Source organism: Cricetulus griseus, chromosome 3 (assembly GCF_003668045.3).
Source record: "Cricetulus griseus strain 17A/GY chromosome 3, alternate assembly CriGri-PICRH-1.0, whole genome shotgun sequence".
NCBI lineage: Eukaryota > Metazoa > Chordata > Mammalia > Rodentia > Cricetidae > Cricetulus > Cricetulus griseus.
In genome coordinates this window covers 246,312,465-246,328,802 of record NC_048596.1, presented here as the reverse complement: position 1 = coordinate 246,328,802, position 16,338 = coordinate 246,312,465, and the positions used below count along the sequence as shown (strand labels likewise).

General features: G+C 43.7%; 1 protein-coding gene across 1 annotated transcript in view; it reads right to left on the bottom strand.

Annotated features, from left to right (window-relative positions):
* LOC100770382 (doublecortin domain-containing protein 2) overlaps positions 1-16,338 on the bottom strand; it is a 187,551-nt gene that overhangs the window by 142,862 nt on the left and 28,351 nt on the right. The window contains exons 2-3 of the mRNA XM_027409331.2: positions 14,263-14,622; positions 9,661-9,715 (exon numbers count right to left, since the gene is read on the bottom strand). Coding sequence (XP_027265132.1) covers positions 9,661-9,715; positions 14,263-14,555 — 348 coding nt within the window. The 5' untranslated portion in view covers positions 14,556-14,622. The remainder of the gene's footprint in view (positions 1-9,660; positions 9,716-14,262; positions 14,623-16,338) is intronic.

Genomic DNA, 16,338 nt, shown 5'->3' with positions numbered 1-16,338 from the left:
TTGGAGCCTATCCTGCCACTCACTCTGTAGACCAGGCTGGCCTCAAACTCACAGAGATCCACCCGCCTATGACTCCCAAGTGCTGGGATTACAGGCATGTGCCACCAACGCCCAGCTTAATTTATATTTTTAATATTGCAGTTGGTTCCTTCCTATTTCCCAATCCCTACCTCTCAGACCACTCCATCCCCACCGGCTGGCTCTGTCCTTCCCAGGCCTCAGTCCAGGAGAGTATGCCTCTTCTACCTGAGTGTTCTTCCTCACTCTGCTAAGAGCATTCAACAAAGGTATCCTCTCATCAAGGGAGCTGCTGAGGATGCCCTGGCCTCTAGCAGTGGCCCTCCAGCAGCCCGCACTTTCTTTCTGACTCTCACCACACTGTCTTCCTTCAGGCAGTGGAAGTCTTCCTTGCTGAGACAGCTGAGAAGGCTGGACTCTTGCCAGCCTCCTCCATCATCGTAAATCCAACTCACATGAGGCCAGGCACATAAAAAGACACTTGCTCCATGACGTTTTCTAAAACTTTGTAAACCAATTACATTAGAGTGTGGGATCTGAACCAGCAAGGATGGCCATGAAGGCTCATGAATATTTGAAACTCACCAATGTCTGCTGCTAGAAGGGGAGAAGCACAAAGCCATGCAGGCTCCAATTTTGAATTTCCTAGAGAGAGAGCTTCCCAATGAACATCAGGCATTGCAGCAAATGTGCTGAATCAATTCAGTTGTCTCTTTCCCACAGTCTCAGGCCACTTGGTGTTCTGCCCCCAGCTAGCAGGTGGGCTGAGATTGACTTTATTTCAACAAACAAACATCCAAACTATGTAATCATGGGATGATATCTGAGCTGGATCTAGCTGGCTGCTCACAAGGGAGTCTCTCATGATGGTATGTGGGAATTTTCACTGTTGACCAAGCCAGACACTAGGTACACAGCTGCATACTTTGTGATGAAACCAACTAAATGGAAGTCAGTGACCTAGCCCTTAAAGCCACCCTCCACGGACCTGTGCTGCAGCACGATGGAGTTTGTCCTGTGTAGCACATGGAGGTATATGCCCTGCTACTTTGAAGATAGGGTCCTTGGTTGTTTTTCTGGGGTAGGGACCTCTGCAGGCTGTATACCCTTTGCAAGCCAAAAGGAGCATCACACCAGAGGACAGAAGGATCTCAGGAGGACAAACAGAAACTAGGGAGTGAGTAATCTAAATGCTTATGCATTGAATTTCTGTTGTTGCTTAGAACAACTTATTAATATAAGAATAATACAAGCTCTAATACACATGTCTGCCAGTTTCATGGGTAGCAATGAAACCATGTCTAAATGGAAATACTTTAAGTCTCAGACACCTGCACTGATCAAACCCAGTTACTGGTGGGCTTTTTTCATTGAACTAGTATTTTCCAGGTTGGCAGGTTTGAGAGAGAGAGAGAGAGAGAGAGAGAGAGAGCTCAACAGCAAAAAGAAAAAATAAACAAAAAGGTGTAAAAGATGAAATTGGGCAAGGTGGCCCAAGCCTATAATTTCAGCTACTTCGGAGGCTGAGACAGTAGGAGCCTACCTGCATAGCTTAGCAGGACCGTCTCAAAATAAAAACATGAGGAAATGGGGAAGGGCTGTAACTCAGTGGTGCAATGCTTGCCTAGTATGTACAAGGGCCTCCATTTAATCTCCAGTTCATCTAAAGAGAGGGAGAAAAGAGAGGGAAATGAGGGGGAGAGGAAGGGAAAGGAGAGAAGGGGGAGAAGAAGAGGGAAAGGGGGCAGGAGGAGAGGAGGGCAGGAGAAGGGAGGAATGACTCCTGCATGTCATCCTCTAACTTCCATACCAGCATCATGACCACACACAAAATGCATAAATATGATTTTAAAATATAAATACAGCATAACCAATTGTTCTTTAGCAAAGCCGTGGCAAAGTTATCCACGTGTTGGAATTATGAGGCCTGAGTTGAACTGGCTGTCCTTATAAAAACAAACGTGCCTCTCGTGGAGCAGTTCTCCTGAAAGGTAGGGATGGTGCACAGAAGGTGCGGAGGGGCTCCCATCACTGTGAGATGAATTTACAGGAGTGGGCTCCTTTCTTTTAGTCTTCAATAAATTAGTACACCAGAGTCTGCTGCAATCATCTGGAATGAGTTCCTAGAGTTAAAGGAAAAGCTATTTAACCCTTTAGGGGCTGCCCCTTTGAACTCCCCTGAGAACTCGGAATATTCAAGCTAACAATTAGTGAGCGCAGGCACAGAGTCCCCATACCTTCCCACAGCGTGGTTAATAAGTATACTCAGCTTAATGTCTAGAATCCCAGTTCCTGCCAAAGCACTTTAAGGAGCAATTTCATGGTATATTTCATTAGAGATCATGCCTAATGATTAAACAGAACCAGTCCAGTCTCAATAGTGATATTTGTAATCTGAAGGACATTCATCTAAGCAGGTGACCTGAACCACAGCTCAGGTCCCCACACACATTTCAGCAAGGCAAAGTTTTTCAGTTTCAAGTCTTTCTTCCTTTCTCCTTCCTCCTGGTACCCCCAGGTACCCCACATGACTAAGCTTTACCCAAATCCCCATAAAGAAAAATCCAAAGTGAGGTGGGTATATTCAAGAGGCTTCAGCAGCCTGGTTTTCCAACTGGGGACTGCCACACCTTAGAAGACTTTCACTGGGGTCTAAAGTTCAGCTCCTAACTGACGGATGGCTTGTCAATGCAGCCATGTTCCCAAGTACAGACCACCACTTATTCATGAGTAGGCCACTTGGAGAAGGACCAGCCAAACCCTCTCTCTTCTTGCTTGTGTTTTTGCTGACCAGCACCTCCACCAGTGGATTAGGACTAGCAAACAAAAAGAAGAGAGAGCCCAAATAGAACCTTCATTTTTAAAAAGTAAATGCAAATGTGGGGATGAGAATAAAAATTACCTTTGCTGGGCTGCTGAAGTGGCTCAACAGATAAGATAAAGGGCCTTGAGTTCAATCCCCCAGATCCACATGGTAGAAGGAGAAAACCACATTATGCAAATTGCCCTCTGACTGCCCCACACATACACCAAATAACAGTAAATGACAAATGTCTTTACTGATCATACATGTAAGGAAATGAAGCCCTAAACTATTCTGTGTTCAAATCAGTAGGAACTCAAAATAAGAGGAAAACGATGGGAGGAAGGAGACAACAAAAGAGTTCATTCAGAATTGTGAGCAAAGGTGGAGCCTGCGCTGTCGTGTCTTAAGAAGGGCTGATGCCCATAACTGATAGGAGCAGATGCAGAAATCCACAGCCAAGCACTGGGACGAGCTCTGGACATCCAGCTGAAGAGAGGGAGGAGAATTATATGAGCAAGGGGGGGGGGTCAAGACCAAGATAGGAAAACCCACAGAGACAGCTGACTGGAGCTCATGGAAGCTCAAAGACTCTAGATCACAACAGGTAGGGAGCCTAGGGGCCAACCTAGGCCCTCTGCATGTGGATGGCAGTTGTGTAATTTAGTCTGTCCTTGGGGTCCCTAGCAGTGGGACCAGGATCTGTCCCTGGTACATGACCTGGAGTTTTGGAACCTATTCCCTATGGTGAGATGCCTCACTCAGCCTTGATGCAGGGGGGAGGAACTTGGTCCTGCCTCAATTTGATATGCCATGCTTTGTTTACTCCCATGGGAAGCCTTACCCTTTTATGAGGAGTGGATGGGGTGGGGTGGGTAAAAAGGAAGTGGGGAGAGGACAAGAGAAGAGGAGGGAGGGGAAACTGGGGTTGGTATGTAAAATAAATAAAAAATAGAAAAATAAAAAAAGAAGAGCGGGTGCAATGGTAACTTCCAGCTGGAATTTCTACACAACCAAAAAAAATGCCCTCCAGTTCCATAAATCATTGGTAAAAGCCACTGGCATGTGAGGGGCTTTATGTGGATGTCATGGAGAACATCTTGTTTCTGGGTTGATGTCATACTAAACAGACAAAAGCCATAAGGACTCATGACAGGCCATACACTCAACTAATACTTTAGAGGTAATAAGGCCAGAAGGAGTAAACATGTATATTTGTCTTCAGGAAATCACAAGAGACCTGTGGAAGAACACTGGGTGTTCTGAAGCCTGTGGTGGGGTACAGCCCAAACATGATCCACATCACATCCAACCAGTACCTTACATGTTTATAACCTTCGGACATTTGTACAAATTTCCAGGACTCAAGTATTTATTGCTCCTGAAAATTAGCTCCATTACTATATAGTATAATGTAATATAATATAATTAATGTATTTAACCTAATCTAAATCTAAAAATTCAAAAACTATTTTTCTTTTTTTTTGGGGGGGAAGTTTCTTGAGGCAGGGTTTCTCTGTGGCTTTGGAGGCTGTCCTGGAACTAGCTCTTGTAGGCTGGTCTCGAACTCACAGAGATCCACCTGTCTCTGCCTCCCGAGTACTCCCGAGGGATTAAAGGTGTGCACCACCACCGCCCGGCCAAAACTATTTTTCTAGCCCAATGTGTTCTTTACCAAAGAAGTCTTTTGACATCAAGTTTTACAGCAAAGGCCAACACTAATAGAATTAAAATCAACATGTCAGAGATGAACATGGCTAAACAAAGTAAGCTCTGCCAACCAGGACTGAGTTTGGTGCTCAGGAGGCAATCACAATGCCTGGCACACAGTAAATTCTTGTAGAGTGAGTTGTATTCATTGCATGGAACTCCAGATCACCCTGGTGGGAAAATAAATGTAGAAGACATTTACCTGCAGCAAAATCTAAGCCAGTGGCATCCATAAAAACTTTCAAGCTACTTGAGCAATATTATATTCATACAGCAGACACATGTCTACTTTATTTAGCCAATGAGGAACATCAAAACTATAAGAGAATTAAAGCCATCACCAGCAGGTACAATAAGGTATTAGTAGGCTTCCTAGAAATGTCTAACAGGAAGTTCCAATGCACATGTTTAAGATGACCAGTGAAGTCTGCTAGAAGCAACAAGATTGGACTGGAGTTGGTATGTCAAATGATAGCCCTTGAGAAAACCACAGGACTCTGAAAACAGGGATGAGGCTGTTTTTAGGGCCTGGGTTCTAATGCAGGATCTGAGGAGGATCTAAGGAAGGCCGAGGCCAATTCTGGATTACCTAGTGAATATTCACTGGGAGTGACCGTGAGGCAAGGGGGATTTAGCAATTAAAATATGGAAGCAGCAAAGGTGTGTGACAGTGTGGGTAGGAAGAAGGCTGTGTCAGCACAGCCAGAACCCTGACACACTGCACACAGTGTGGAAGACAGTGAGCTTCCTGCTAATTCCCAGCTGGCCGTCTTCCTGCATACATGTCTTCTGAAGCAAGCTGACAAGACTACCTTGTTCTCACATCCTTCCAAGCCAATTTTCACTTTCTTCCAAATACAGGTTTTGACTCTGTCAGAGATAAATATTCAATAATTTCTTCTATGATTTTATTTTTTTATTTTTTATTTTTTCATTTATTTATTTATGTATTGCTTTTTCGAGACAGGGTTTCTCTGTGTAGCTCTGTAGACCAAGCTGGCCTAGAACTCACAGAGATCTACCTGTCTCTGCCTCCTGAGTGCTAGGATTAAAGGCATCTGCCACCAATCCCCGGACCTGTTTTTAAGATCTTAATCTAAGAGAAACAGGCCCAAAATAAAAGTGTTTTAAATATAACACTTTCCAACCCACTGAACCTCACCTGCACTTCCCTGGGCCTCTAGGCATACCTCTAGCCAGGTACTCAGGCCCCTGGAAGAACATAGCTACTGTGGTTTGGATGTGAAATGTCCCCCACAGGCTTGTGTGTTTGACTCTTGGTCACCAGATGGTGGTGCTGCTGTGGGAGGCTGTGAATCCCTTAGCAGGTGGAGCCTCGCTAGAGGAAGTGGGTTGACGGGTGTGTCTTGAGCTTTACAGCTGAGCTCTGCTCTTGTCCCATGAGCTTTGAGGAGGTGAGAACCCCAACTTCACGTCCCCATGGTCACAGAATCACCCGCTCCTTCTACATCATGATGGATGAATACTCTAAAACAGTAAAGTGAAATGAACCCCCTTAAGTTACTCCTTCTCCTATATCTGCTCACAGGACACAGAAAGTAAGTGACACAGTTGGCTTATTTCTGGCTCTTATCCGACTCTAAATCCCTACAGAGCAAAGCCATGAAGCATTTAGTTTAAACACCACACTGGACACAGCTCCAAGGATATCCCAAGTGCTTTGGAGTTCGAGCTGCTGTGGTGCCTTGGTGTACAATGCTATCACTGCAAACTTGTAGCGAATGACTTCAGGCTTGAGGGAAATTTCCTCGAATACACAGGTTTTTTTTTTTCCTTCATACTGATTGATGCATCTTGAAAAGGCATTTTTGTGTCACTACTCTACTGAAGTTTCCCTTTGGAACAACTCTAAACTCTGAAATTCTGTGTACTCTAAATCAGGTTCCAAACCATGGCTGATGCGTACGCTCTCCAGCAGTGGCCAGGCATGGGTTCTGCAGGTGTGCAGTGTATTCTCAGCGGACACTGAGTACTGGAAGGAAACTCCACCTTAGATAAAAGGAGGAGGGTTCAGACTTTTTTGTGAGAGGCTTCCAAATTCCTTTACAAGATTTGAACACAGTTAGTCTTCTAACTTACAAACTTACTAAATTCCAGAAGTTTGTTTGTTCATAAATCATGTGTGGAAGACAGAACTCCTTCCCCACAGCAAGACTTGCATGTGTGAGAGTTGGAGTCTCAGGGAAACCTACAAATCCAGAACCACCCCCACCCTGCCCTCTGCTTATACAAATCAGGTAGATTCTAAGACATCCTAAGAACATGAAAACACACAGACTGTACCAGACCCAGACATGGGACAAGAAAGTAATAATCATAGGAAAGTAATGTTCAAAAAATTATGTGACTTTTACATTTTCATTTAATGTAGCACTTTATAGCTTCTCCTTGGCATAAGTAAACTCCCAGCACTCTTACTTGCATGTTTGGGGCCTTTATTAAGTTAAATAAGCACTGAAATAGTGAGATAGTCAATCTGAACATCAAAGCAGCAGCTTCCTGACCAGCAGGAGTGAGATACACAGCGTGGATACCCTGGGAAAGGTATCACTAGTGTACTCACACAGTTTAGAACTTGCTAGGTCACTGAAACCACAGAAAGTAAATCATAGGAATTAGTGAGATGGCTCAGCAGATAAAGGCATTTGTCAAAGCCTGACAGCATAGCTCCAGCCTCGAGCCCCACATGGTAGAAGGACAAAGGAGAAAACAGACTCCCCTCCCATAAGGTGTCTTCTAACCTTCAGGTAAGTACTGTGGCATGCGCATCCTCCACACACATAGTCATACTACAGAACTAACAATTAGACTGATATTTACTTTTCTAGTTATATTTATTTATATATATATATATATGTGATTGTTTTGCCTGCATGTATGCATGTGAACTGTGTGTGTGTGTGTGTGTGTGTGTGTGTGTGTGTGTGTGTGTGTGTGTGTGTGTGTGTGTTTCCTGCAGAAACAAGAAGGCATTTGGATTCCCTGGAACTAGATTTAAAGATAGTTGTGGTATTTTGGTTCTGTTTGTTATTTTTTTTTTTTGATTTTGACTTTGACACTGGTTTTATGAGATAAGATCTCATATAGCCCCAGCTAGCCTCCAACTCACTGCGGAGCTGAGGATTACCCTGAACTCCAGATCTTTCTGTTGTGCTAGGATCACGGGTATGGAGCACCATGCAGTATGGAAAAGTTACTCTCAATTAACTTATTGCACACCAGCTACATTTTACTAAATTCAATGCTTTTATAATTTACTAGATTCAATACTTTCACACTTTACTGGGTTTAATAGCTTCACTACAGAGACTGGAGATTAAGCTGTCGAGGAATTCACACATCTCAAACTCTACCACAGACATCCATGTTCCAGCACCAATTGCATCCAAGGTGGCCTATTTCAAACAAGTGTGTACAGATTCACGTCCATAACTATTCCACTAATCTGTTATTTCCACTCAGGATAACTATTAACAAGAGCTCATTCTTTATCCATAATATAAACACAACCAGAAAGATGTATACCATTGTCTGCTTTAGGCTTTAAGGCCCACCACTTTTCATAGATAATTAATGTGATATGCATTGAAAAACAAAAAAGACAGACAATATATTATTTTAAACAAGACCTGGAAATAGCACCTCTTCCATAAACCATTTGGTGAATACTCCTTGATTATTTAATGTAACCTCACATTCCTCAAATACTGCGCAATTAGAGTTTTTACCTTACATGACTTTCCTGGGGATATCTCATTGGCCTTCTTGCATGCTTAAGTAGAATGAGAGAGAAAGGGGTGAGCAGTAAACAGTCTCTCCAAGGTCTGGAATTTGAATGGGAAGAACTGCTTTTCTATATGGCAGCACTGAATTTGAAGAACACAAGTGGGAAGAGTGTCTGCCTGGGCTGGTGGGCAGAGTTCAGTGTGATCTATATCCTTCCCTGCCTCCCTGAAGTGCTTCAGTCCATCATCTTAGCTTCAATTTTTATTGTTCTCACCTACAAACCAAGAAATACATGCTATAGAGTTACTAGAAGTTCTACCAGGCTTTCAGAAGCCACTTAGAATATGGTGTTCTGGTTATCTGGTTCACAGGGCTCACCTCCAACCTCCCTGTAAGTGTCTGTTGACTCTGAACAGTAGAAGGTTAAGACATATTGGAGGTGGCTTTCAAACATCACAGCAACTGAGGCTGTAACCCGTGGCAAAATGTTTGCTTAGCATGTTCAAGGTACCAGGTTCAATCCCCAGAACAAAAACAAACAAAAAGCCCTGGTGACTCACATCTATAATCCTAGATACTCTAGAAGCCCAAACAGAAATTTAAATTTAAAGGAAGCCTGGGCTACAATAGCTTGAGGCTAAGCTTAGGAAGACCATGCCTCCAACATAAAACACACATACATACATACATACATACATACATACATACATACATACATACGGACAAGGAGTGTAACTTGGTAGCAGAGCACTTACTTAGCATGTGTAAAGCTTTGGATTTAATCCTTGACACAATAAAAAAAAAACAGTGAAAATAAAACAGACATATTTTTGAGCCAGGCATACTGACACACATTTTTAATCCCAGCACTCCAGAGGCAGAGGCAAGCATACATATCTCTGTGAGTTTCAAGCCAGCCTAGTCTACATAGTGAGTTTTAGAATAGCCAGGACTATGTAGAGAGAGAGACCCAGCCTCAAAGAAACCAAACACAGAAAATCCAACATGGCAACTGCTTGCCTCAGGCTGGAAGTGTGGCCCTAGCTGTTTCTGACAGGTAGTATGTCAGGAGGTAAGCAGGATTCCTTGTGAACTTTGAACAGATTCATTCATCACGACTCAAAATCCCCTCACACTGAAAGGGAGACTTGTCTGGGAGAATGTTTCATCCAATCCTGCATGCCTGAGGGCATAGCTCTTCATTTCTGAAAATAGTCCAGCGAAGAAAGGACAACTTTTTCCTCAAAACATTTAGTGCCCCTTCCATACATTTAAGATTCATATCTTACCATTAGAGTGTTGGCCACATGTCAGACATACTGTAAGAAACAACAACTGAAAAATGGTATTAATTTAACCCTTCAAAACGGAATTTGCATTACCTCAGTATTAACAGCTTCCATTGGTCTTTTCTTGGTTTCTCCTATGTCCAAGTAACTAGAAGGGAAAAGTGAGGGTCACTTTTACAGGTTTGAAGTCAGTTAATAAAATGTTTAAACGTTAGTAAACAGTCACCAGTCATAGGAAATGTACAGGCCTGAAGCAGAAATCAGTAGGCACTAGTGTTGTGAGGACAGTGTGCACACAGCCTCACCAGCCAGAGCTGAAGCATCTGCCTGGTTAGGAAGCATTTCTTCCTTAATAGTAGCTTCTCACTCTGGACTTACTCTCCTTCTCCCGCTCTCCTTCCCCCTCCCCCTAACCCTACCACTCTCCTGCTTTCTTCCATTATTTTTCTTGTTTTAGAGACAGGGTTTTATATACTGAAAGTTAGGCTTGAACCCACTGTGTCACCAAGAGTGACCCTGACTTTCTGATCCTCCTGCCTCTCCCTTCCCAGTGCTGGGATTACAGGCACACGCCACCACACCTGCTGCATGTGGTGCTGGGGCTCAAATACCACCCATGCAAGTACTCTACCAACTGACTCACTCTCTAGCTATTTAATGTAACTCCAGCCTCTGAATTCTATAAATTCTATTATTGCATTAATTACAAAAGTTAGGGAAATAGAAATAGTGAAAGTCTGGAAAAGACAGACTGAGGCATCAGAGTCAAACCTGGGAAAAAATTGGGTAGTTTTCCCAGTGACACTGAAATACCCAGCCATTTAGAGTGGTTTAGGTATTGGATCAGCTTACAAACAGATGGGGCGGGAGTTAGTTAACCTCTGAGACTCTTATTATCCAATTCTTTCCACTACTGATACTAACTAGTGGCTGTTGCCTAAACACAACCAAAAATGTATTGTCTTTGTCAGCTTCAGGGGATTAGCCCATCAGTGTGATCTAGTTCCAGGTTTAAATGCTTCCCAAACTATCTTTGAAATAAATATACTAAGTAATTATTTTAATATAAAAGTATAAATGTAGCTTCTAATTTATAACCCTAAATTAGAGACTCAACTATCTTAACTACTATAGCAGACAAGTTGTCAATAAAAAGAATTTATTCAGGTGGTAAAGCCACCTGCCATTAAGCCTGAGTTCCATCCCTATGACCTACATGGTGGAAGGAGAGAACTGACTTCCCAAAGTAGTCCTCACACTGCAAGATGCACACACCTACACACATATGCATACAGACAATAATAGTGAATGCAATAAATTGTTACAAGTTTATATATTAGAATTAACTTTGGCTATTGGACTGGGTTCACCACTGGCTGATGCTGTTTGGTTTTATCGGACAGAATGTTAACTGATGTGGAACTTAAACTATATTTCCCTATGCAAATAGCAATTGTGTGAGACAGTGTGAAAAACTGATCTCAGCAATGAAATGGGTCTTTTGGGAATTTCCTGGATGCATTTCCATCTAGACAAAAACATTCTGTTGTTTTATACTCCAAATGTCTCAGACCTAATGGGTTAACGGAGGTGAAACAACTCCAAAAACATATGAGAATAGTTTTAGAGGTATGTGTATGTGCACTTGTAAATATGTGTTTGATCATGCACATGCTGCAACTCACACGTGGAGGTCAGAGAACAATTCCATAGAATGGGTTCTCTCCTTCCTTCCACCTTTACATGGGTTTCAGGGGTCAAACTTAGGTTATTAGGCTTGCAGCATGAGCACCTTTACCATCTCATCTTGGCCCCAAGAAAAGTTTTGAGAAAATGCTGTCTAAAAGTACTGTAAAAGAAAGGTTTAAAACCTACCTGAACCTTAGAGAAAGTGTCAAAAGATATTAGAAATGTCTAAGTGAAATACGTTCCAGCAGGAAATCGATCATCACTTTCTGACAAGTATTTTGCTGTCTTCTCCAACATTATGTTGGCTCAAAGTGAAAACCCATGAATGATCCTCAGCACTTCTCAGACTCTCCTTTGTTCTGTCAGTTGCTTTGGTTGTTATACAATCATACAATGTTAAACTTCAAACATCCAGCACTTAAATCTTTTGTGTCTATCCCGACAAGCATAGATAAATACTAACCGATACTTGAACACCAATCTCAGCATGGAAAACTAACCGTGGGGACTTCAGTAACAAACTCAGTTTTTGTGTTTCTTTGTGTGAATTAAAAGTAAAAATTAACACTGCAGACCCATTATATGCATATAAAAAGTGGTTTGAAAAGCAAGTTCTGTTTGTCTTAAAGCTGCAGTTTTTCATCCTGATTTGGTAGCAACACACCTACAAAGAGGGACATAAATGACTATAGTCTATAGCTTTCAGCTATTCAAAATCTAAACCAGATTTCCATCCTCATGAAAGTGTTCTGTCTCTAAGTGGAATGTTTTTGTTGTTTTGCTGTTGTTGTTTGAGATGGGAGCTCACACTGCCCAGGCTGGCTTTGAACTTACTCTGCCCCAGCTGGTCTTAAACTCCTGATCTACCTGCTCTGTCTCCCAAGTGTTAGGCTTACATGCCCCACTACACCCAGGTATGGAAATAATTTAATTTAAAATACAGATGTAATGCAAGATACTGGCCATAGAGAGAGGTCTTATATTTATAAATATAGCAGCATCTACAAAATGCATTCATAGCCTAGTTTTTACCTTTTTATTTTTTTAACATAGGGTCTCGTGTGTCTAAGGCTAGCCCAATACCACATAAAACCAGGTTTGGTGATGCTTGAGAGATAGAGGCAGGAAGATAATAAGGCTCAACCTGACCTTGAACTTCCTGTGTAGGAGAAGATGACCGTAAACTTATGATCCTCCTGCCTCTGCCTCTTAAAGGGTCAAGTTACAGATGTGTGCACCACAGCTGGTTCTGTGTGGTTCTGGTAATCAAAGACTTTGTGAATGCTATGTAGCATTCTCTCCCAACTGAACTCCTCCGTTGATTGGTTGATTCCAAACACTTGCCCCACATGCAGATCTAAGAAGCTAGCTAAGTCTAAGTCCTCTGGTTGAACTAAATTTCTGGAGATTGAGGCAGGAAGGTGGGAGTTCCAAGGTCATCCTTGGATATATATGGGGTAGATGACAAGCCAGGACTATGTGAGACCTTCTCAAAGAAACAAAACAAAAACAGTTCTAGATTTCTTTTAGACACAGTGTTTCATTGAGCTCTTTTTTTCTGTAGTTAGACAAATCACACTTAAGGGAAGTTTCAGAGAAGAAAAAAATAAATTCAGAAGTACCCCCTTGTCTTTTGTAAGAAGACAGTTTCCATTCCCAGAGAGCAGGCCCCTTAGAGATCAGCTTATACAAGCCAGGTGAGCAAGGGCACTACTGGAAAACTTCAGTATTTTGGTGAAAATGTTTCCATACAATTAGAAAATAATCACAGGAAATAGATTTATAGTAAATATTTTTAACTATTTGCTGTCTGGGGCCCAAGATAAATTTAAATTAAAATATTCTATTTTAAAGCTATGGATTATAGGATTATAATTCCATTGGTAGATACAGCGAGAAATAAAAAGTGGCAAACAAATGTCCACAGAAACATTATTCATAATAGCCCCCAAAGTGAACAGCTCAAATCCATCATCTCCGTAATGGATGTCATATCATGGACAACTACTCAACTGTAGAGTGGCACTGATACGTGCTACAGCGGATAAACCTTGTGGATAAACCTTGTTTAAAGTGTTACATTGGCAAACAGAACAAAGTCCACGTGCTGTACTATTCTATACCATAAGTACAGGAAAGAGTTAATGGTTTGCTCATGCCTGGAGAGAGAGAAAGTTGGGAGGTGTCAGTTTCTTTAGGAGAGTGATTGAGATATTGTAAAATGGATTTGTAGTGATGGTTCACAACTCTGGAAATCATGGAAATGGGTTGATTCACCAATATGCATCAGTAAAGCCTGAAAACACTCACGGAATGTAGAGAGTTAACTATGCTCTCCACTCCTGACAACTCTCAACTCGCACATAAACTTCAATTCTTTTCTTATTGTTCCTATCTCCTTATGACTTACATTAAAATTATCAGTGTACAGGTGGAAAGTACTCAAAGATGAGCCAAGTCTGTCCATCTTAGTTCACTCCACAGACCTTAAGCTCTGTTGCTAATTCACAGAAAAAGACGGTGGAGGTGCTTCCTATTGGAAAGCAGCCTGTGGGTCCTAGAGAGAGATGTACACAGACACAAAAGTGGACTTGTCCAAGCATTCTGTGACTTACGACACGGGAAGAGGGCACAGCACCTGGTTGTGAGCTTTCTGCTTGCAATGAAGGAATTCAAACAATGAGGAGGAAAATCATAACAGAGCATCCAGCACTTGGAATAAGCCTGTAATCTCACACTTGGGAGGCTGAGGCAGAAGGACAGCAGATAGTTCAAGGCCAGCCTGATCTACATAGTAAGTTTCAGATTGGAGCTACAGAGATCCTGTCTCAAAATAACCCAACAAAGTTGTTGCTTCTACACTGTTTAGCCAGCCATTTAAAATCTGCACCTACGGCTACTGGAGTGAAATTCCTTCTCCAGTTTCAGCTGGCAACTGCCAGCTCCTCGCTAGACGAGAAGGCAGCCTATCAACCACGCCCCGCGGCCCAGGGCACACTGACTCACTTGAGTTTCTTGAAGGCTTCCTGGCCCCCGGCCACGTAGTTGCCCCCGCTCTCAATCTGGTCCAGTTTCCGGATGCGGTGGCCCGTCCTCGGGGTGTAGATGTTCCTAACCGCCCCAAAGGGCGCCTTCACGCCGCCTGTCACTTCCTTGAGAAAGACGTCGAAGCTGGACACCTTCTTCTCATGAATGACGACACGGCGCCCGGCGAAGAAAGGGTCCCCATTGCGGTACACCAGAACGCTCTTCACCACTGGCTGCGACAGGTGGCTGGACCTGGGGCTGGGGCCGTTCATCTTCCCTGCTGGACACCGGACCCGCTAGCACTCCACCGCCCTGCAACACCAGTTCGTGGACCGCCTCCTGCAGAGACAAGGAAAAGCCACTCGCAGGTGAAGAAGGGCCAGCCCTGCGGGGCCAGCCCCTGCTGGTAGCAGTTCAAGTAAGGCGCGGTGCAGACGGCCAATCAGCGCTCTCAGGCTCGCACACCTGTCTCTCCCGCCCCGCAGCGCCCAGGTGTGCTGCCTGGGAACTCGCACCGCCCGGGCTTTAAACCCCTGCGCGAGCTGGGACAGGAGGGACAGCGGCGGAAGCGCGCACTTAAGCGCGCGCACACGCACACGCTCTCAAGCGCACATTATTAGCATGGCGAGGTTCAGTGCTAACATCACATCTGTGTTGTTTCTCCCAACTGCTTCATTTTTTTTTTCTTTCCCTTGTCTTGCACTCTAAAACCAGCTTATTCGCCCACCCCACCCCCGCCCCAATAAAGCCATTAAGATCCGGGTTAAGGTTGCGGGGATTTCTCCTTTGAGGAAAACAAACTACTTAAAAATGCATTGAGAAGTTTGGACACAGTGATGCACATCTGTCATCCTAGAATTAGGGCTGCTAGGACTGGAGTATTGCCTCGAGTTCGAGGCCAGCCTGGACTACATGGAAAGTTTTAAGCCAGCCTCAATTATTGACAGACTAAATCAGTATCAGTAAATTAAGTAATCTGTGCAGATAGCAGAGGAGACTCCCGAGTCAGAAACCCCGGCACTCTGGTCTGGCCAGCGCCGCCCAGCGGTGAGGCTCGGGTGGGCCCTTCGCAGTGGTACCTACCGACACTCGCGGGAGTGGGGGAGGGATGGGGGAGGGGCGCAGGTGGGGGCGGGGCGGGTTGCAGGCGCTGGGGGGCACCTCTGTGAAACCCTAGCAGGCCGCGCGTCCCTAGCACCGGTCCTCCAGCCGCCGTTAGTATCTTGTGAGGGCCTGCCAAGTCCGCGGGGAGTCCAGTTTGTTTTTTTTTTCTCGCCGTTTCCATAGCAACTGCAGCTCGCGCGGAGAGTTAGCATAGGAACTGGTTCTGGAGTGCGCTTGCCTCCCTTGAGCTTCTGTCTGCCTCTGGCATCAAAGTCGTAAAGTGGCTGAGAATGTGTTACCATGCCAGGGCTGTGCCAGTGTGGTTCTTGGAGACAGCTTGGAAGATAATATCCTACAGTATTTTCAGTGCCTACTATGTGCCTCGAAAATATTTTTTTTTAAAAAACTGAGTACATTGGGGGACAATAAAAATACAGACACATATATACATATACACATATTTCTGCTGAAATGAACCAAACTACTGTTCCCCTTATTCCTGCTAAGTATGTCTACATTTTTAAAGCAGGCACTCCCCTTTGAATAGGAAATGCCCCCATAGGCCCATGTATTTGAAGAATTAGTCCCCAGTCAGTAGAGTATTTGGAGAGAGTATGGAACCCCTTAAGAGGTGAAGTATCACTGAAGGAAATAAGTCACTAAAGGCGGGTCTTCAGGTTTATAGACTTGCCCCACTTCCTTGCCAGACTCAGTTTCCTGTGAATCCACATAGTTGTGAGCAAGCAGCCACCATCAGCTCCTGCCACCACCATGCAACCACATGCCACTGGGGTCCCTAGCATGATGAACCGTAGGCCCTCAAATGGCGAGCCAAAATAAATCTCTCCCTATTTCATTTGTTTCTTGTCAGGTGTTTGGTCACTAGATGAGAAAAATTGTCAATAACAGCAGGTGTTACTAATTCATCATATCTGAGTAAAAATAATTTTA